The sequence below is a fragment of the Aphelocoma coerulescens genome, chromosome 12, assembly GCF_041296385.1.
Source record: "Aphelocoma coerulescens isolate FSJ_1873_10779 chromosome 12, UR_Acoe_1.0, whole genome shotgun sequence".
In the NCBI taxonomy this organism is placed as follows: Eukaryota; Metazoa; Chordata; class Aves; order Passeriformes; family Corvidae; genus Aphelocoma; species Aphelocoma coerulescens.
Window position 1 is genome coordinate 14,316,257 of NC_091026.1, and position 21,081 is coordinate 14,337,337.

Consider the following 21,081-nt stretch of genomic DNA (forward strand, 5'->3'; position numbering starts at 1 on the left):
GGAGGAAAATAACCAGGTTTAAAGTATGTTTAACAGTTAACTATATATGATGAAGCACACAGGAAAGCTTTTTACTAAATTCTCTAATGCTTTATCTATACCAGCCATTCAAAAACACGAACAAGAGGTTGATGACCACAGTTATCAGTGATCTTTCTGAACTTTCCTTGCCCATACATGGAGGCAGTAGTTCATTATAATTGAGCACACACAGACTTAGCTCAACAGCAAAACTTGATGCAGGGATGGCATTAATCCCACCAGGATGAAAATACCCATTTTTAAAAATGAAAAGAGTGCTTGGGAACTTCTAGGAACACCATAAACGAGACAATGGTGAGCCCTTCACAAGCAGAGGCTGGAAGAGCTGACATCTCCTTGTAAGGAGCTGGGCTGGTGAGGCACTGAACTGGCAGGGATGTGGCACCACAGATGTATCCATGACACATGGCAGAGGCAGGTACTCACACCTGCACCAGCTGGGTCACAAATCCATAATAAATAGAAGCAGGGTATCCCAAAGCCTTTGGAAAATATGTACTCTTTGCAGCTCTTGTGAGTAATGGCAATGGATAATAGGTTTTTTGTTTGTTCTTTGGGACTCAAAAATACCCAAAGGCACAGAAGAATTCAGGCTTTTTTTAGGCACTCCAAGAAAACCCACAGGCTGGGTCACACAGCTGGAGATCTGTGGGATTCATACACAACTCCACACACAACTCTGTTTCAGCAGGAAAATGCCATAAACAACTGCCAGTTTGGAGATGCTGTGCTGGGGACAGCTACAAACTGGTTTGTGACTTAACTGCAGTAGGACTACAAACCTCAGTTGAAAACCCACAAATTTAGTGGACTGTACTCTTGTGTACATGTGCCTCAGTCACCTTCTTTGGGCTCCTGCTAGTGCAGTAAGGAGAGATCTAATTAAGTCAGTAGAGGTAGGCCTTAATTTGCCTCATCCCAATTTAGAAGCAGCAAGCAGATGAAATGATGCCTGACAGAAAGGGCCCCTGTCTTTCCACTGCTAGAAAGGGGTGCTGGAGGTGACTGCTGCAGGTTCACAAAAAAGATTTGAAATTAAAGTCTCAACACATATAGATCCATATACATTGCTCTCTTTCTTAGCACTCAGGTGCTAAGAAAGGCACCTTTCCATTCTGCCTGCATTGAAAATGGTTTGCATGCATAACACATCTTGATTCCCAAGGGCTGCTGAGCCTCCTCTGGCATTCCTCCCACGGTAAAACTTTGATGTGTTTGCTCACCTTCAAAACAGGGTAACAAAAGACATCAGACACAGATTGACAATGCAGCCTATTTTTGTTTACATTTGTTTCCTCCCCTCCTTTTCTCCTGCCAGAACAGCCTTTCAGTCCCATCCCCTCAGAATAAGCTGAGCTGAAGTGGGAGTGACAGCACAAACAGATTTGATTCCTCCTAGACTTTCCCGCACAGACTCTGCAATGATTTAAAACCCGCTTTCAGTGATGCAGCACCCATGCAGGTGCTGACAAGTCAACATTCTTGCAGGCACTGGCTGGCAGAGGTGGCTGTACCTGCCTTGCCTGGAGCCATGGAACACCAAGCAAGGCCATGTCTCTGCATAGAGCACAGACGTCTGCTCTGATGGGATAACCCAACGGTACTCTGAGTAAATCCATCGTTTCCCATGGCACCTTAATTCCTGCCGAGCATACAACACTCCCTCTGCTAGAATAGAGCACCACTGGTAAATATTTTGCTTACAAAAAGGGTGTTTATTTTCCCAAAAATACCACTGCAGAAAGCACTATGGTGTTATTTAAAAGGTGAGCAGAGACAGTGCATTGCTAAGGACTGGGCTCCTTCTACAGCAGCTAAGAAGGTGTTCCAACCTCAAGCATTTCATGATCTATTCATTTTCTGTTTCCACTGTTCTGAGACACAATGTATGTGTCACACATGCAGACACCATCTTGCTTAACATCATGCAGACAGCAGTACCAGATCATCTCTCCCTCCAGGAGCTGCAACTCCCACATCCTCAAACTGGCTACGGCAGCACTACGCTGCCAGCTGAGAGAGAAATATGTCTCGGAGAGCATCACATCTGTGCCTGATTGTGCAAGGTGCAGAAGGAATAGGATAAAGCTGACAGAGACTGCAGCAAAGCAAAGCCTGCAAAGGTCTGCTCTTGATCTGCTTGTGGCTCACACACAGTCCCCACAGATCCTGTTCCAGTGCCAGCACAGGGCACCACAGCCAAGAGGAGCTGCTGAAGTCAAGCGCACAGCTTTAGGAACCCAAAAAGGAATGAACTTTGCTATGCAGAAAATACAGCTTGATTTGTGTTTCCTGAGAATGACTGATACACTGGGGAAGTGTCATGAGGAAGGAAAAAGGGAGGTGGATTTAATCACATAATAGCTATTTATGGCCACGAGATGGCATTCCTGCCCCAGAGATGTCCCTCTGCCATGCCTGCACCTAGCTCAGGACCACACACCCCTCCTAGACTGCTGCACCCGGGGCTGGACTCTGCAGCAGAAATCCCTCAGCTGCTTTGGGTGCAAAATTGTGCCAGTGCTATTCACCACAATTTTTTGGGTATTAACAGGGAAGAACAAAAAAAAAAAAGTTGCATGATTACTTGCCATGATTTAAATGATGACTGCTTTTCAAATGTCCTGAGCTCTTGCTTAATACTATCACAATTAGAAGAGAAAAACTCAGCAGGAGGAAATGGAAATGAAAGCCCAGCACTGTTTTACTGGGAGGTCTGAACTGAAAGAAAAATTGCTTTTACAAGGGCTGCCTACTGTATGTGCTCCATCAGTGTATCTGCTTTGGATACAGCATGAGTTTACAGTTTCATTCATTAAATGCCTGTGTACATTTACTGCCTGTGTCTGTGACCACTTCTTGAATAGGGTGACTTCAATGCCACACACATGCTAATCAAAGTTTCCTTTGGCCAAAAAGGCTCCATTGAACCAGCCATAGAGCTGCTCACTTCACAGAATGATTAAATTCAAATATGATTAATCACTTCTATCAAATCTTGTCACCCTGGAAGAAAGCACAACTGCAGAGGACATGATTTTGCACTTAATAAGGCTATACCCTGCCAGATTTACAGAAACTTAGTATCTCATAAGCAGAGACCACAGAAAAGGAGACAGAAATCCTCTGCCTGAAAATACAGGTTACTAGTTTGTGCCAACATAATCTAGACTCTCCTTTATAAAACTTGTATGTTTTCTCAATGTAAACAGCAGAAAACAACACAAGGTACCCTTCCAAAATCAGCTAAAAGGAGGAACAAGAAGAGTGAGACCATCTTTTGTTGTGCCACCACTCACATTGTTGCTGTCCTACATTTTTCTAAGCCAGGATTCATGACAATAAGCCCAAATCCAGCCAGACACCTGGGTTTGCCTTGCCTAACTTCTGACAGCTAGAAGCAAAGTCACACTAGCATCTCCTGGGTCAGTGGGGATGGGTGGACAATTCTAGCAGGTGATGCCCACCCAGCCATCTGCAAGCTCCTCTCTCCATAAGCATGTCTTGTCCTCCTTGTCCACGTAATGACAACAGTACGTTGCTCCCTTTAAGTGCTTTTACACTTAGTTCTGTGGTTTGTTGGGAGATGCAGCACATTCACAAAGCCAGTCACTCTACCTTCATTTCCCAGAAAGGACACCTAAAATGTCGAAAAATCACTGTCAAGGTTGGTCTTCTCATTTCACCATTCCAGGGCTTTGTCCAGACAGCAGCAGGCACAGTGCCAGTTCTTTAAAGCGTGTTCTCTAACTCCCTACACTGCCTTGCAGCAATAGCAGCGCCCCCCGTTAAATAATAATGTGCACTACTTGTACACAGCACTTAATAAATAAACCAGCAACTGGGCCCTTTCACATGTCTCATCCCCTGCCTTTCCCTGGGCAAATGTGCAGAACTTACACTAAGGCATGGCTTAATTTTTTTTGAGAACACCTACTATGAGCAATAAACAGCATGACTGAACATATCCCAGAACTCGCATTTTGCAGTCCTCCTCTTAATCAAGCACTATTTCAGATAGTGCAGATTCAGAATCTCAATCTCATTTCAATGTCCTTTTGGTTTTTCCTATCCCCATCTCAAGGTTGCAAGCATTGGAGTTATGAAGCAGATAGGTGTCGATGAAAATCGCCTTGGGCATCATCATGCCTTCTGGAAGACTTAAATTTGAATGTATGTGCTATCACAGGAATACGTAATTCCCAAGTGCATAGGAACACTCAAGAAATTAGACAGCTGGCAAGAAAAGTAAGACATTCATCTGTGAAAGAGAAGGTGCATGAGCTCAACCCTTACTAGATACCAGAGAATCCATGTGAAAGCAATGCTATGTGTGTTCTAAAAGTCAGGGAAAACACAGTCAGAGCTTGCACTTACTTGATACTGGAAGAAACCAAGTAAAAGGGGTAAGTGTAAAGAAACAAGCCTTCAATATTCTTCAACACAAGCTTTTAGTGCAACAGTGTAGTACAGGACAGCACGGACTGCACATGAGACCTTTGGGAACAGGGCCACAGCTGGGATCACCATCCACAGTCCCAGCAGAGTATTCCACAGCTGCCAGGAGGCTCCTCCACAGCGGTGTGGCTGTCTGAGTGACAGTCAGAGTAAGGGAATCCCTATGGGATCTTGCCTTTATTCTGGAGAAAAACTCAGCTGCTTAATCTAAAGCAGAATTTTTGTCCCAGAGTGGCTGAGCTGGATAAGAACCAGCCCTACAGAACAGCTATGAAGGAGCATCAGAAAAGGTTCTGAATTCCTAATTAAAAAGGGTAGTAAATCACTTGCATGAAGACTTGCCATAATAGATCACATGCTTGCACTTGGGTAATAACCTTTTAGTGCATATTTTGCTGTGCTTAATGACTTGTCCAAAGCCTCCACTTTCAGGAATGGGAACATCACAGCATAAATCTCAGAAGCATTATGTAAATACTGTCACATAAAAGGGGATTTGAAGAGCAGGTCAAACCAAGCTAACGGCAGAACCCTTCAGGTGCAAAGTCATGCACAGTCTCATCAGAAAACTGCCTCCTAGGCATCCTAAATAGCTGTAAGTGAAGAAAACCTGTGTCAGGGATTTGGACACCACTTTGCACCCTTCAGCCTTAGACACAGGGGCTAAAAGCAACTGCCCTGAAGTCCCTGTCCCTGTCATTGTCACCTCTTAGCCCAGCAGCATCACAGGCTCAGGGCATCTGCACCATGCTCACAGAGACCAAAGCTGAAGACCTCTCCTGGAAGACATTTCCCCAACAGATGCCTTGGGGCAGACTGACCCTCTGCTCCGAGCCTCACCCCAGGAACAAGGACTGTACCTCACAAGCAATGGTGTCTGGTTTTGCTGTACCCAGTGACTTGCTTTAACACATTCCTAAGGCTCCCAAAGGTTCCCTAAGGAGAAAGAGCAGCAAACATCTGCACAGCTGTGAAATGAAGTCATGTGACTGGAAAGGCAATCCAATGAGTGTGGGTAATTAAGACAGCTTATATTTAATGCTGAAGCCAATTAGAGGAGTGAGGAGGAGGGGAAAAAAAGCAAGAAAAAGCAGCTATTTCTTAAAATTTCCTTTTGCCTTGTTTTTCACCCAGCATCATGAATTTTGCTTACACAGGGCTTAGCTAAGCATGCAAACCTAAATAGGAATGTTTGCTTAAAACTGTGTAGCCACATAGGACCTGTGCCTGAGCTTTGCCATGTATGGAAGAGATGTACCAGGCCTGGCAACAACAGCTGTACTGAGGGATGCACAACAAGAATTAAACTCTACTCTCACTCACATCAACATAAACCCCTTTAGTTTAGCAGAGTCAAATTAGTTATATGGAATATTTATCTGGAATTTATGCATCTCAGAAGGACTTTTCTCATTTTACCACTGGGGAGTGTTCATGGCATCTCCCAACAAACCACGGCAGCAAAACACTGACAGTGACAGAACACTCCTATCACACTCCTCTCTGTGCAAAGCCATCGGGCATCACTTGAAACTCCAGGGCCTGAGGCAGGGGGTTCCTGAATGAAAAGATCAGATTTTCCCCTTCCACAGACAGAGAAAGCATCCCCACTTGCCAGCCTCCCTTCCCACAGGGCTTCTCTCTTTGCTGCTCAGTGCCCATCTCCCAGAAGGAGAAGGTGACTGAACAGCACTACGGAAGGATGCTGTGCAGGTCCTGTCTCTCTTCATGGTCAGGCAGCGGGCTCTGATGGATGTGGCACACCAATTTGAAACAAAAACTGTGGCTGAGTGATAAGCTTAGAGGTTTGGTGGAGGGATGTGAACAAGAGCAGCCTGTTGCAGCAGAGATAAGCAGCAGAGCTGTCACAGCACCTTGGAACAAATCAGGAAGCAGCATCAGAGCAAGCACAAAGATAAAACCAGACACTCCCATCTCCTAGGGAGGTGGCTTAGGGAAAGGAGATGGGACAGGTTTAGAAGTTTACCAAAGACATTACTTTAGCAAGAGTGAATTTCTGGAAAGGGCACAAGGCTCAAGCCCTTGGTCATGACAAACACAAGACGTGGCATGGAGTCAGATGAGACCCATTGAGTGTCCTTTCTCCAGCACTGCCCTACAGCACATGCTGAAGAAAACTACATGGAAAAAAATCCCAAGCAATAAAGAGTAGTCTTTCCTCCTTCAGAAAACAATAAGCTTCATCCTCAGTTCTCATTCTCTGAGCTACTGCACAACCCTTGCACTAGGACTGAAGAGACTGCTCTGCAAGTGGGATATATAACATCAAAATGAAAACAACTTTCAGAGGAGCAGCCCACACCCCTGTCCCTTCTTGGCATGTCAAATGCACAGAAAGGTTGGCCAGATTCTTCCCCACTAGTATTTACTGCTTTTACCCCAAATGGTTCAGCTCAGTTCAATGCAGGAACACCCAATTTTCACTACTGTGAGAGGAGAGAGAATGAGACTTATCTGGATGCCAAACTAAGTCCAGGTGAATCTATAGCATTTATTCACATGGCACATAGGTCCTTGCTGTTGTTTGGGTCTCTTTCTTTTGTTCTGCTCACATCAGAGAAAGGTGATGTAAGATGCTGACCATGAGCACTGCTACAAGCACAGGTCACTGTTTAAATATATCCAGCAGCTTCTCTAGACACTTTAGGACAGGGGGTTTTGGCTGGATCTTTTGTGCTATTTCCAAATCCCTTGACAACCCTGCTCTCAGGCTGCACAAACAGCAGCACTACTAACACAGCTCCTGGAAGGGCATTTTGGAGACACGCAGAGGGCAGACCACAGGCAGGTATGCAGGGAAGGGGGGAGGAGTATAAACCCCACAGCCATCTGCAAGAATACAGTTCCAGCATGAAATGAAGTAAAAACCTTCTTAAACTGGGATTTGGGATATCTTTTAGAGGCATCTGTGTGTTAGGCCATAATACACAAAAGCTTTTTCTTACACAACTTATTAAAAACACTACTAATAAAACACTGCAAGCTTGATCTGATGAACCTTGCTATTTCAGGTCTGGCTTTCTCTAGAACTGTGCTATCCCCTGCATCTGTGCTGAGGGAGATAATCCTCACATGAAGGGATTGGGCTTAAAATGTCAGGAATCCAACATGAAGCCTGAGAAGAAATAGAAGGCCAGTATTTACTTTCATCCCAAAAAAACACACTCCTTGCACACAACTCATCTGATCACTTGGTATGTGTGGCTGCTAACCCTGCTGCTGCCCTGCCTCTCGCAAGAGCTGCAAACAGGATTCAAGCTCCAAAGTCATTAAGATGCTTTCTTCTCAAAGACTGCTGGTTTTGCACCAGAAAGACGGAAGAAAATCTCTCACAGACCTAGACCGGTGCTTTTGGAAATCCTTCGCTGGCTGGCAAATTGCCTTTTGCCATTAGAGATGTGGAACCTAGGCTGGAACTCCTGGCATGGCATTGAGCTGAGGAGCAGCCACCATCACCAGTGTGCTGTGACTTGGGTGCTCTAGCTGAGGGCTGGCATTTCAAGGACACATGAGAATATAGTGAACAATTCCATGAGTTAGGTGAAAGATGTCCTACAAGGTTGAGTGGCCCTGTAACACTCTCCACCCCAGGACACAGGGCTGTCATAGAAAAGTGAAGTCTTCCAGTGAATCTTACTGTTCAAACGTAATTTTCCTCCCCTGATGCTTACAGGAAATTTAGTCTTTTGTAGCCTGTAGAGCCTCCAGACAATGGCAAAGCTGAATTTCCGTTTCAAGGCTGGAAGTTTAAAACTGCTGCCTGTTTCCAGAACTGTATTCACTGCATATTCGGAGCATGGGTGCTTAACCCACATTTTTTGAACCTCTGAGATATAAAACTTCTGGGATGTACAGAGGTAACTTGCTTCAGTGTTTACAGTTCCATAGTGCTGAGGCTCAAAATCCCCAAGTGTTCCTCACCCCCAGGCAAGGCAGCATCCTCTGCCAAAGCACACAAATCCTGGGATTCTGGGCAGCAAGCAGTCCCTCATGACCTCACTGAACTGCTTCCTTTCTTTAGGGGTGGCTTGCTTATTATAAAAAGTACGGAAGCAAACATGGTGTATATTACCTCAGTGAGACTGATGTTGGCATCTAAACTAGCACTTCAGAAGGCTGTTTTGCCTGGCCATAAATCTTTTGTTTCTAAGGCAGAACTGCTCAAAAATGCACCAAAAACTCCTCTGAGCTGTTTCTATCACTGCCCTCATCACCAGAGTACCTAAGGGCCTTCAAGTCTTGTATTAAGCAAGATGACAAACATGTCACATTTGGTTCATTCTCTCTTTTGATCTCTAAAGGAGAACTTAGGTACAGTAAACTGCTTTCACAGGACTTTTGTTTCCTCTGTCTATGCTGCTGTGCCTGGGAGGGGAAGCAAGGTGAAAGAAACACCTCTAAAGCAGAGAGGAATAAAAGACAAGCTTTTTGTGATGGCTCTGATGTCTGTGAACGTTATTCTGGGGCCTCAGCTTGGCTGGTCTTTGGTTCTGGAATGAAAAGGTCCTAGGATCCTCTAGGAATACAACCATCAAACCTACTCCCCTCCTAAGCCATTTCCATAGATCAGCCCAAGTGCTGGAGCAATCCAGAAGACTTTAAGCCTGGATCACAGGCCAGTGGAGAGAGAGGATGAGTGTGATACACTTGCATAACTTTTATCACACCGCAGCACTCAGTGTTGGTTGCATTTTCTTGAGGGCTGATAGCTTCATGCCCAGACACTGTACATTTAATTATAATAAAAAGACCCACTCAAATAAAGAGTTCATTCCTGCAGGTCTTATTTTGAAAGCAATTCTCATAGTAATGGTCCTACTTCTCGCAGTAAGAAGACCTGTGTATGGAAAGGCAGACCCTTTGAGCAAAAGTGGGATGAACAGACCATCTAAACAAGTACATGTAACTCAGAAGTGTGCTTTTTCAGTATGAATAGTAGTAATTTCCACTAAATAAAGCCCAACTTTCTTCACCGAAGCACTAAGAATACCTAAAATAGTGACAATTGTAGGTTCTCATGGAAATTTTGCTCCAAGCACAGCTCTCTTCCTTCCTTCTCTAAAGGAGATTTCAAAGCAAATTGAAAAGTAAGCCAGGCAGCAGCACTTTCCCTGATTTGGAATATTGTTTTTGAATTGCTTACTGCAGATTCCTGCTGCTCTGGTGCAGCGCAGGGCATGAGGCAATTTCTGTACCTCTGTGAGAGGACAGCGACAGAGGGAAGGCAGCCTGTCCTTGGCTCTGCTCTGTCCTGCCTCCCTCCACTGCCCCTAAGCTGCCTGCAGTGCTTGTGCACTCCCATGTCTTGCAGCCAGGTGGTTCTGGATTCCCTTCCATGAGCTTGAGAAGTTTCTGGCAAAACACCACTGAGGACTGGCCACTGGGAATGGAATATGAGCACAATAGCAGTGCTCCCTACTCCTGGAGGAGGCTTCATACCACCTTAGCAATTCTCCACTGTGAGGAAGCACACTGAGAATTTAAGTGTGAAATCTCTGCAGTCATCCAGAGAAAAATTGTCTCAAGTCCATAGGGGTTCCAGTTAACTAATCCCACAAACTGGAAAGGAAATAAGCCATTCATCATTTTCTCCTTCCAAATAACAAAGACCAATCACTACTGGTAGGCGCTTAACAACAGCCAGGTAAGACAAAAGAAAGCCAAGTATGGGGTCAAAAGTTGGGATTTGGGGACAAGGTCAAAGAAGACAGAACAAGATTCTGCCTTTGAATGGGACTGGGCCAGAGAGGCCTCAGATAAAGCTTTAACTGAGTCACTTGAAGCTTTTCCCAGCTCCTCTCTTCCACCTCTGGCTGTGGCTGCCAGACTGTGTCCCTGCCAGCTGTTCCCTTTCTCATAGGACTGCCAAAACCCTGACAGTGAGGACAAGATAATGTACCTATACCTGATGGTACCAGCCCAGATGGACACTCAGACAAGTACTTATCTAAGCACATGCTTAACTCCATCCCTATTTAGTAAAGCATTTACGTATAGGCACAAATGTATGTCTCCATGGCTACACGAGACATAAGCCTCTCATTAATACTTTTTTCCCCTCGGCCAGGGCTTATGTGCCATTCTTAGCTGCAGGACAACACTCTGCACGTGTGGAAGGCCATGTTTCTCCTCTGCTTCTGAGAGTCCCCTCTGCCCTCACCATGCAGGAGCCAGAGCTATCTGCAGTGACTCAGCAGCACAGAGATGGGGCAGAGGAGAGCGTGGTGGAGACACCAAAGAGCAAAGCAAAGCTTACGTTGGCTTTGAGGCTTCAGCCTGGTCCGTCTGCAGTTTCTCCCCACCTTCAACTTCCATGGTGCAATACACGATGCGGTTGGGGGCCAGCGACTTCAGACCCTGCACCTCCATGATGACAACCTGCAGGCAGAGAAGGAGAAATGTAAGAGGAGCAGCTTCCTTCAGACCTTGCTGCAGCTGCTGAACCCACAGGGTCAGCCAGTGCTGGGGTCCTTCATGGTGCTGCTGGATGCTCACGGTGGCAAGTGGGCAGGGACGATGGCACTGCCTAGGCTGAGCGGGGACTGTGGCAACCAGCCAGGTCTGTATGGGGACCAGGATTCCCTCTGACTTCACATGGGCCCACTGAAACCCTTGGGTGTCCAGGGCTGTACCAAGCCTCAGGAGATGGGGTTCACAGACATGGTCCTGCCCCATCTAAAAGTGCCTTAATATGTGAAATCCAAAAAAACAAAAAGCACACAACTATTTAGCTTGTGCCAAAAGCATATTTTCCATATTAATCATAGAATGGTTTGGGTTTGACATTTGAAGAGCATCTGGTCCAATCCCCAAGCTGTGGCAAGGATATCTTTCAGTAGATCAGGTTGCTCAGAGCCTCATCCAACCTGACCTTCAAAAATGCCAAGGATGAAACACCTACGTCCCAGTTGTTCCCTGTTCCAGTGTCCTACCACCTTCATCAAAAATATTTTCTTTTTTATACTCAATCTAGATCTACCCTCTTTCAGTTTAAAACTGGTGCCCCTTGTCCTGTCACTCTACAGCTCTGGTAAAAAAATAAAAAAATATTTCTTCATCTTACTTACAGAAAATCTTTCTTATTAAGAAATCACCACCTAAGTTCCAGTGGTAATTAACCTTTTTTCTTTTTTCAAAGGTAATTAATTCCATTAACCACATACCTTAAACATTTCTACAATAAGCACTGTGGGACTTTCTGATCATGTTTTATTACAGCTATCTATGCACTATATACACAGGGGTTTAAAATTGCTCCCCTCAGGTCTCCTGATCTGTCTGGAGCTGAGGATCCTCTCCCTGGCACACAGAGCTCCACAAACCCTCTGAGAGTGCACATTTTTGGTAAAAGCTTTCTTGCAGCAGGAGTTTTGTGCACTCAGCAGTGCCCAGACCTGCCAGCTCCTGAAGTCAGTGCTTCACTGGACTCTGACTTCCTACCAGATGGGGTTCAGCTGGAGCAAAGCATTTGTGACACCCCATTGTAAGGGTGTCCCTTCACATACAGCTGTACACACTGCACAGCTTCTGCAACAAAGGGGGCTACTGCTTTGTGATAGTTCCCTGCCCCTCCATATGGGAACGGTTGGAAGTCAGGCTTATTTGATGCTGCTCTTAAAGGCACCACCTCTGGTTTCACAGCCCTAGTTTTAAACGAGACTGAACTGAATACTATAAAGATGGTTTCAGACATTTAATGAGTTAAATTCTGAGACTGGACAACCAGGGTTGTTAAGTTTTGCATTCCCATGATATGTATAACAAGAGACCCCCTAGGAAGAGAAATAAACAGGAAACTGCACAAAAATAGAATACTCTGATTTTTCTGCATCCTACATTTTTGACTCCATCCTGATAGTTGTTTTGACAATGTAACATAAACCCACTCATTGACAGACAACAACAATTCTGTACAGGTGAGCTGATGACTCCTCAAAGTAAATAATGCCTACAAATAGACCACAAATGTGTTTGCACAAAACCACTGAGTTGGCTGAAAATGGCTACTGAGTAAGGGCTACTGTTCCAGGACTGAGGCAGCCTGTGTCAGAGGCATCAGCAGCACCTGCCTTCCCCTGTGCTGCACAGACAAACTGCTCGACAGAGCGCTGAGCAGAAAGTCAGTGCACAACAGAGAGCAAAGAGCAACCCACCAGAGCATAATATTTCCACACAAACTGCAAACCAATCTGTTGGGTGAATTCAAAACCCCAGCAATTTTTAACAATTCTTCAAAGAAGAAGCAATTATTGCAGGGAAATACAGCAACACCTCTAGCTGGCAATAGTTAAACATGCTGATATTTACAGTGTTGCAGTGTTGTAGTGCTTTAGGGGACAATACAGGCTCAGGGTTACTGAGCTACACTTGGTAACAAACTGCATTAAGAGGTCAGTTAATAACGCAGATTTCTGAGCCATTTGATATACATCATCAGGAAATGCCAGACACTGTATATCACACAGATTGTTCCAACAAGACGGTGAGACACCTGAAAGGACACAGTGTTCATTCACAGGCAAAGCTTCCAGTAAACAGAGTGATTTCTACTCACCTCTCTCTACCTAACCTAAATTTGAACTGAGCAGAAGTTGGCTGCTGTGCTTTTTACTCCCATGAACTCTGCACACTGTTGTGTGCATGTAGCTTACCTCCAGGGAGAATGACAACACAACATCTGACTTGGAAAGCTGGTTCTCGTTTTCCTCTCCCATGTCAATTATTGAGGTGTTGTGGCTACGTTTCAACTTCTGCAGCTTGAACTCAGAGCCTCCTTTAGACACAGGCATGCTCTCCAAATTTGCCATCAGGAGATTGACAGATGACTTCAGCTCCTCAATGTACATGTTCTCCATTTCTTTGGACACAAACTTGGGAAACTTGCGCTCCTTGGATTTGGAAACAAACACAACAGAATGAATGTTTGTGACAATCAACAACCACTTGTTGCAATGGAAGAATCTCTCAGGAGCATCTACAGAGGTTTGTGAGCAGGGAACTCCTACAAACCAGATGTCAAATTACAGCTTCCCCCTGGATAATGTAGAAACATTATTGCTAGTTTTTCATAGAATTACTACTTGGTACTTGTCCAACTTCCCTGTATCTTGCATGCACTTACATCTCACTGACTTTTCTATCTGCAAATGGACTTTCTCCTGTGGATGTATTCTCAATTACAAACACTCCAAGGCCAGATCTCAACTGAACTTTGTGACCAACAGCAACTTACTAAGGATTCAGAGGATGCTGACAGTAAGAAATTTGTTTTCCAGTCTCCCAATTGTGCCAGCTCTTTATAAAACACTTCTGAGCAGTTGCTCCATCAGGTTTCTACGTGTGAAAGGAGCCCAAAGATGGAAAATCAGCCATGTGTGGGCAGGAATGTTTGGTCCTAACTGGAAGAAGGGGTAAAACATCCTTTCCACTACTTGCCAAAGCCTGACCCTCCCCCCAAGAAGACAGCCTTTCACTGAGACCCTCCAGTGCTGCTTGCTGTCAACAGGAAATTTAAACTCTAAAACCAAAGGTAACAGCAAGAGCAAAATATGATGTTCCCCAATGCAAGTTCTAAGCTTTTAACGGCTGCCCATCACCAGCCTGAGCCCTACATCTTCTGACAACTCTTCCCATGGCCTGAATCTGCTCAGGATTTGAATGTCTCTCAGTGGGTTACAAGACACTGTGCAAGGCGCAAGACAGTGAGGTAGCATCTACAGCCAGGGAACAGAAGGCTAATGTACAAAGAATCTTGGTGGCAATTCACAACACTGTAAAATGCCATTTGTAAAACGTATGCTAGAAAAGAAAATAAGGTCATGTTTCTTCTAGAAGACTGTCATCAGGCTGCTGAAAAAGTTCTCTGCACTAGTTTTTGCATCAGTCCTCAACAGCTTACCCACTACAAGCAGAGCTCACAGCAGCACTCACACCAAGCAGTTGAAGAAGTAGTCATCTGTTTCCAGCCTCAATCTTGGGAAGTAACTCCCTCATGCAAATTAGACCTGACATAAGATAAACTACCTAATCAGTCTGCTGTACTGTCTGTGCATTATATAAGTTGCAAGTCACCCTTAGGAAAAAAAAAAAAAGCAACTTTTTTGTAAATTTTGAGAACTACTGCTGAAGCAATGATGTTCAGACATTACTGCTTTTTTACCCTGCTGCCATCCATCTCTCCAGGAACTGCAGTTTTGGCATTGCCCTCACAAAGCTCTTCAGAAGTGCAGCAAGGACCAAGACATTTCACTGTGTGACACCAGCAACTTCTTGTATTAAGGCTAAAAATGTAGTCTGAAGTGATGTGTAACAGTTTAACTGGGACTATTTAACTGCTGTTGGAAATGCAGAGATGCATGTGTGGTCTTAAGTCACCCATCAGATCGGACATAAAGCTGGGGGAAGTCTGGAGTAAGACACTATCAAGAGAGCAGACAACAGCAAGAAAGGACATTACTCACCTCCTCATGTACTGGGATCAGAGAGAGGATCAGGAATGGGGACAAGCATGGAGAGAGGCATAGTCAAGATATGAGGAATGACCTGTCCAGCAGGCTGGAGCAGAGTGGGTCCAGCCCCAGACAGACATATCACTCTAGTATCACTACAAGGTCTTATTTAGTTGCCCCTACACGTACCCCTCCTTGTCCTTGAGGTCAGGTGACTGGATGGGAGAAAAAGCTCCAGAGGACAGCAGATCTCTTGCTACTGCAGAGAAAAATATACATACGCCTTGGCATCACTATGCTCTCAGCTGAAATGCTGCTCTATTTAGCTGCTGGAAAAGTACAACATGCAGACTGAAAAGCCTGTCCAGATTCAGCTTTAAAACATCTGCTTGACTCCGAGCATGATCCTCAAGCCACCTGGCTCCAAGACTGGGCAGATGCACCTCGATGGAGTCAGGCTCAGTGGGGGACCTTGCCTAGTACTGCCCTAGTGCTGCACTGAGCTGCCCTCTCCTGGGTACACAGGAAGGTAAAAATTCCCAGAGCTGTGTCCTAGTATCCAGAGGCAGGAAAGCTGGCATGCAGAGGGACTTTTTCAAGGTCACACAACAGGTCAGATGAAGCCTTGCAGAGCCACCAGTATCATAAGACTCCACAGCCTTTGCTGCCTCTGAAGTGCAAATGTCCTGGTGTGACTTTCTTAATTTATTAACGAGGTATTAATTTGCCTTGAGCATGGAATCTCCAAGACAGCCACCTCAGGGCTGGTTTCACAAGCACTGTAAGCCTCCCTGTGCAGCAAATCTGTATTAAAAGCTGCAAATTGGACATAAAAATAGAAATGCTATCCTTTCACTGAGCTGAATTGTGAACCTCCCCTCTGTTACAAGGAAAGCAGCCTTGCCCAGAAGGAGGATACAGAAGAGGATTCAAAAGGTCATTTGGATGCCTCCAAAATGTGGTATTCATGGATCTGAAAGAACAAGGTTTCTCACAGGCAGATGCTGGCAGGACCTGACATTCTGGAGAGAAGGCCTGCAGCAGTAACAGAGATTAAATACCCATAGTTGCGAACTGGAACACAGGTAAGGCCTTTTTACTCTAAACCACCCTCCAAGCTGCACAGTTATATTTTGAAGGTTGAATTCTGCACAGGGATATGTCAGGTTATGTTGAGGAGTTTCCCCCTGACTCTCAGACAGCCAGCAGTGTCACAGTATGTTTTCAGCATCCTTGGGGGAAGAATGGAAATGGCAAATTCTTATTTGCAAAAAATAATTAATGAAGCTGCAGCTTCTGCTGGCTGCTACTGAATCATGCATATTGTTATTCTACATGCCATAAAGACAAAATGAAATAACAAAACCAGGCAATCTTGTTCTCGCACCCAGGGCCTGGGTACCCATCTCAGAACTAGAGCAGCCACACTCAGTGCAGGGGCTTACATTTCACTGCAAATGAATACTGTACATTTTCTTGACAAGAATAAAGTGGCAGAGGGCCAAATGCTGAACAAAAGAACTGCAGTCAGTTTGCTGTTTTGCTGCACCATTGATTGGCCACGTGGTCCTTGGCCATCTCACTAATTTTATCAGTGAAGTAGGGAAAGCCAGAGCCTATGTCCCCAAAGACAAAACAGCAGCAGATGTTTAACAGAGGTGTTAGTGAGGAGGAGCTGTGCAGGCTCCACCAGCACTATTGTTAATGCCTGACTACAAATCAATACACTCTGCTTTTCACACCCAGGCATATCAGTGTGGTTGCAAACAGCCCTGATATTACCTTTCTTATAAAAAAATCTTAATTTGGGCCCAGCTCAGTGCTGGGAGGACTGCTGCTGAAAGGCAGGCCCCTAGACTGAGCTTGTCTCTCTGATTAGATCTTATTTTTTGACTTGTAGTAATGGTTTCTTGATTATCAAGAACAGCCAGATAGATCATTCCCAATGACTTCAGCCCCATTAAGGGCTTTATCAGTGACTCAGAGCATCTGATTAGAGGCAAGGATAAAACTTGGCCATACTGATGTCAACAGGATCCTCTCCATCATCTGTGATCCATTGGAGGCCATGTAAATCTGCACTGTGTGAAGGTGTGATTTGTTCCTAGGGAGACAGCTCCTTACAGAAGGGCCTCTAGGGAGATTTGCTGAGTGCTTGGTTATCAAGGAGGTCCTGTGCCTGCTGCTCCAAACAGCAGCGATGTCTGCAGGGGACAACACTGGCCTGACTGCTCTCATGCACAGTGTGAACTTGTTTGGGACAATACATCTGAAGGACCTTTATTGAGGTAGCATTTACCTACAGGCAGGAAATTGTGGCTCCCATCAGCCCACCAAACAACACAAACCCCATCAGGACAATTCCTGGCTCCTGTTTTTTACACTCCATCACCCACCTTATTGTCTAGGATAGAAATGTGACCTCTGCAGATTCACAAAGGATTTATCAGGAATCTAAACTGTCCCAGCTCATCAGGACATTTCAAGAAATGCACATCACAACAGATTCATCTTGTTTGTTTCCAGCTAATCATTTTTAACTGGTAATTATTGTGAGAAGAAACTCATAAGAGAATGACAGGACCTGGGGGCTGCATCAAACTCCTTGTACACTCCTAAATGAAGAGGTTATTAATAACAGTGGACTTTTTTTTTACCTTGGCAATTTGTTCTGCCATTTGGAGACGTCCATCTAACTCACGTCTGATCTGCGCTGCTTGCTCATCAGGGTTGTCCAGCTGTATAAAAACAAAAGGCAAATCAAGGTGAAAAATTAACAAGTGCAGCACCTTTAGGAGCAGTTCAGTTCTTCAGGCTGATCACCTGTGCTACATTGTTGATAGAGTAAGTGGTGAGGGGCCACATTCTGGAACAGAAGCCCCCACAAAGGACAAACACAATGTTCACCAAACCAAAACATACAGTTTTTGATGCCTGCCCAGCTGCCTCCTGGGGTTGAACATCCTCCCCCTGAGGTGGTCTGGTACAGTGTAGTCTGGAAAGTTACAGCTACAATGATGACAAAAGTTCTGATTCTCAGCCTGGTGAATAATGAACTCATCTGTTGGTACTCACTGGATTAGCTGAAACACCACTGTGCCCCCGACCCACCACTTTCCATGGCATCTCCTCATCTGTCTGCCTCCACATCCCTTGCCTCTCTCACACACGCTCATGCAGATCCACATATGTGCAGGTGTTATTTCTGCACATTGCTTCACCATTGATTTTCCAGAGAGCCCATATTGACTATGGCTGAGATTGATGGAAAGTGTATTTTTGATTAGTTTTTGAAAGCCTTTGTTAGGGATTTAATTCAGGAAAACTACAACGTGTCCTGACTGTGATCCAAATCCATTGAAGCTTCAGTGGTTTCATTCACATCAGCTGCATGATGTAACCTGCTGGTGTGGTTCATCTTTATACTCCTGATCCGAGCACCAGTACAGAGCCATGGATTAGCAGCACCTTTTGGGATCAGCTGCCCCTGTTAATTTCTCCATGAACAAATGTACCTCACAATTATCCTGTACGAGTGTGGAAGCACCTCGCGAAGCTGCTTCATTAAGGGTAGAAAATGTACAGACCTAGATTTCCATTTCTTTGCAACTCTGAAAGAGGGGACATTATTTGAATTCTATCTGAGCTACAGTAATTGAGGTTAATCACATATTACCCAAAATAACTCAGGAGCTAAATTTAGAAACTGAGGATGCTGCTGTAGAGGAGGGTTAATTTTGCAGTATGATAATAAACTGCCTCACGCTTTCTGCACTATCTTGATTGTGCAGATGTTTTTCAGTGATGCTACAGGTGTCAAGGAAAGATCTGACTGCAGAAGATTATTTTTCTTAGGAGCCAACAAGCAACCTAGGCAGTCTCTGTGGCTGTGGTTGAGTGGGTAAGGTACTGCTTTCCAGGGCTGTGCTTCCCAAGATTAAGTAGCGATGCCAAGCCAAGTAACCTGGTATTTAAAAGAAACAAAAAATATTTCCAGGATGTATTTTCAATGACTCTGCATGATAGCTCCATGACAAAAGCTGATCTTTGGGAAAGCAATCATAGTCTTAGTAGCCAAAATAACATTTTCTTCTTGTTGTCTACAGAATGGTACTAATGAGACAGCCCCTGCCTGTCCTCCTGGCACCTTCCAGCAGATCTCTTGTGACTAAGAGCAGCAGCCCAACAGCTCAGCCACTGTCTCCTCCTGTACCTGGGAAGGACTCCTGTGCCTGGGAAAGGCTCCTGCTGCCATCAAAGCAAGCAGAGTACATTTTACACAGTCATAACTCTATATAGGATCATTAAGAGAGTAATGCTGGTGCCCATAAAATATACTTCGCTTGTGAAATAAGGCAAGGTGCAAATGTGAGGCATGCCGTTTAAGCAAGACCAAGTAAGGCAACACAGACCTTAATATCATTAAAACTCAGTTTCTTAACTAGAGGATCAGCTATTTATTATCTGCCACATGTATGTCCACTTTATATTTAAGTACTTGACAGCCAAATACATAAATGATTCAAAAAGTCAAAGAGAAACTGAATTAGTTTCATTCTGCATTATGACTATGTTATGGGTGTGCTGTGAATAAAGCAAAGATATAAATCATAAGGTTGCCCCAGTCAATTAAATGTGAAAAGTATTATAAATTTCAGTATATATATGATTTGTCATATGCACTAGGCTTTTCTTCAGCAGTGTGCCACAAATACATGATGTACATAATTTGCAATTCTCAACTGATCATTACCCAACTGCCTGCTGGTAAATTAGACGTTTTCATATGTCTACCCACAACCACATTAGTTCTCTCTGCCTGCCCTGCAGAGATTATCTACATTGGTGTAACAGTTGTTAAAGCAAAAGAATAAAAATTAAAAATTCTATGTAGATTAGGTTTGAAGTGGAACCCAAAACTGACCAGCACTGCAGCCAGCCTATCACTGCAGGCATTGCAGGGCAGATGTCTACTCTAACCCTTGGTGAGGGTTCAATTGCAAGAAAAGGACCTTGCAGTAAGACAGGCTTTTTTACACATAAGCTGTTAATAAAGAATAATTTTTAGTGGGCACTAGTAAATAAGAGAAATGGGTTTAAAATGTTCCTCATGAGAACTTGACAGTTTTGATTGCAGTAAGAACCAGTTGCTGGCCTGCAGAAGCAATCCTTTGCTTCCATCCCCCTGAAACAAACTCACTGAGAGAGATTTCCTCCTATTATTCCAAAAGGATGGGAGATAATCCCTCGACATCTCTGAAAGGCAGAAGCAGACACAAACCAACCAGCCTAATTAGGCTGTAAGATCTTCAACAAGATGCACAGGCACCTACTAAACCCACATCTGAAGTGTTTGCTGCATCAGAGATCTCCTGCACATCACCCAGCCTGAGCTTTGTAGTTTTTAAAGCCAAGAGCCCAGGCTCACTTCCACTTATACCCGGAAATGCCAAAGGCAGTACAAGGACATGAACGGTATTAGGGGATTTTAAACCCCCATGTTTTTGGAGTCCAAGTGTTTTATTTAAAGTGTTTCTATTGAAATCTCCAGCTTCGGTTTTTTCACAGCTTAAAGCCAAACCATTTACAATCACTGCCATGGCTCCAAACGAGCCACTGGAGCAGCCCAGGCTGCCCTCCTCTTTCCTTCTTTGCTGTGCACAGAGAAGTTTGGCTCAGATTCACACCTCAGATCCACACACCTGCCTGGGGACTGAGCAGGGCACAGCTCTCTTGCTACTGACCACAGTGAGAGGGCTGCAGATGAGACCAACCCTCCAAGTCTGGGGCTGATGCTGGTGGTACAAGTGACATGCTGTACACAGCCCTTGGCTGGTTGGTAAGAGTGCAGCGGATTCAGCTGTTCCACAAAACACAGATTGATGGGGCACGGTCCCAACAGACACAGGGAGTGAAAAACAACACAGGAGCTAAACCCACGCTCTGAGCTCAGCACTGCTGGGAATAACGTTGTTGCAAACTACCCGGGTGTGTAATGAAATAACATCAGTATAAGCTAAGAGTGTTTATAATGACAGTAGGCAACATACAGATACAACCCTCAAGGCCTGGCATTTACGCTGTGGACATGACAGGCATTGTTGGTGTAACT

The 21,081-nt window shown here is 44.7% G+C and overlaps 1 protein-coding gene across 8 annotated transcripts in view; it reads right to left on the reverse strand.

The window, feature by feature from the left end:
* CADPS (calcium dependent secretion activator) overlaps positions 1–21,081 on the reverse strand; it is a 210,823-nt gene that overhangs the window by 119,014 nt on the left and 70,728 nt on the right. For all 8 annotated transcript variants that reach the window (XM_069028361.1, XM_069028360.1, XM_069028367.1 and 5 more), the window contains exons 4-6: positions 17,627–17,707; positions 13,173–13,409; positions 10,778–10,899 (exon numbers count right to left, since the gene is read on the reverse strand). In XM_069028361.1, coding sequence (XP_068884462.1) covers positions 10,778–10,899; positions 13,173–13,409; positions 17,627–17,707 — 440 coding nt within the window. The remainder of the gene's footprint in view (positions 1–10,777; positions 10,900–13,172; positions 13,410–17,626; positions 17,708–21,081) is intronic.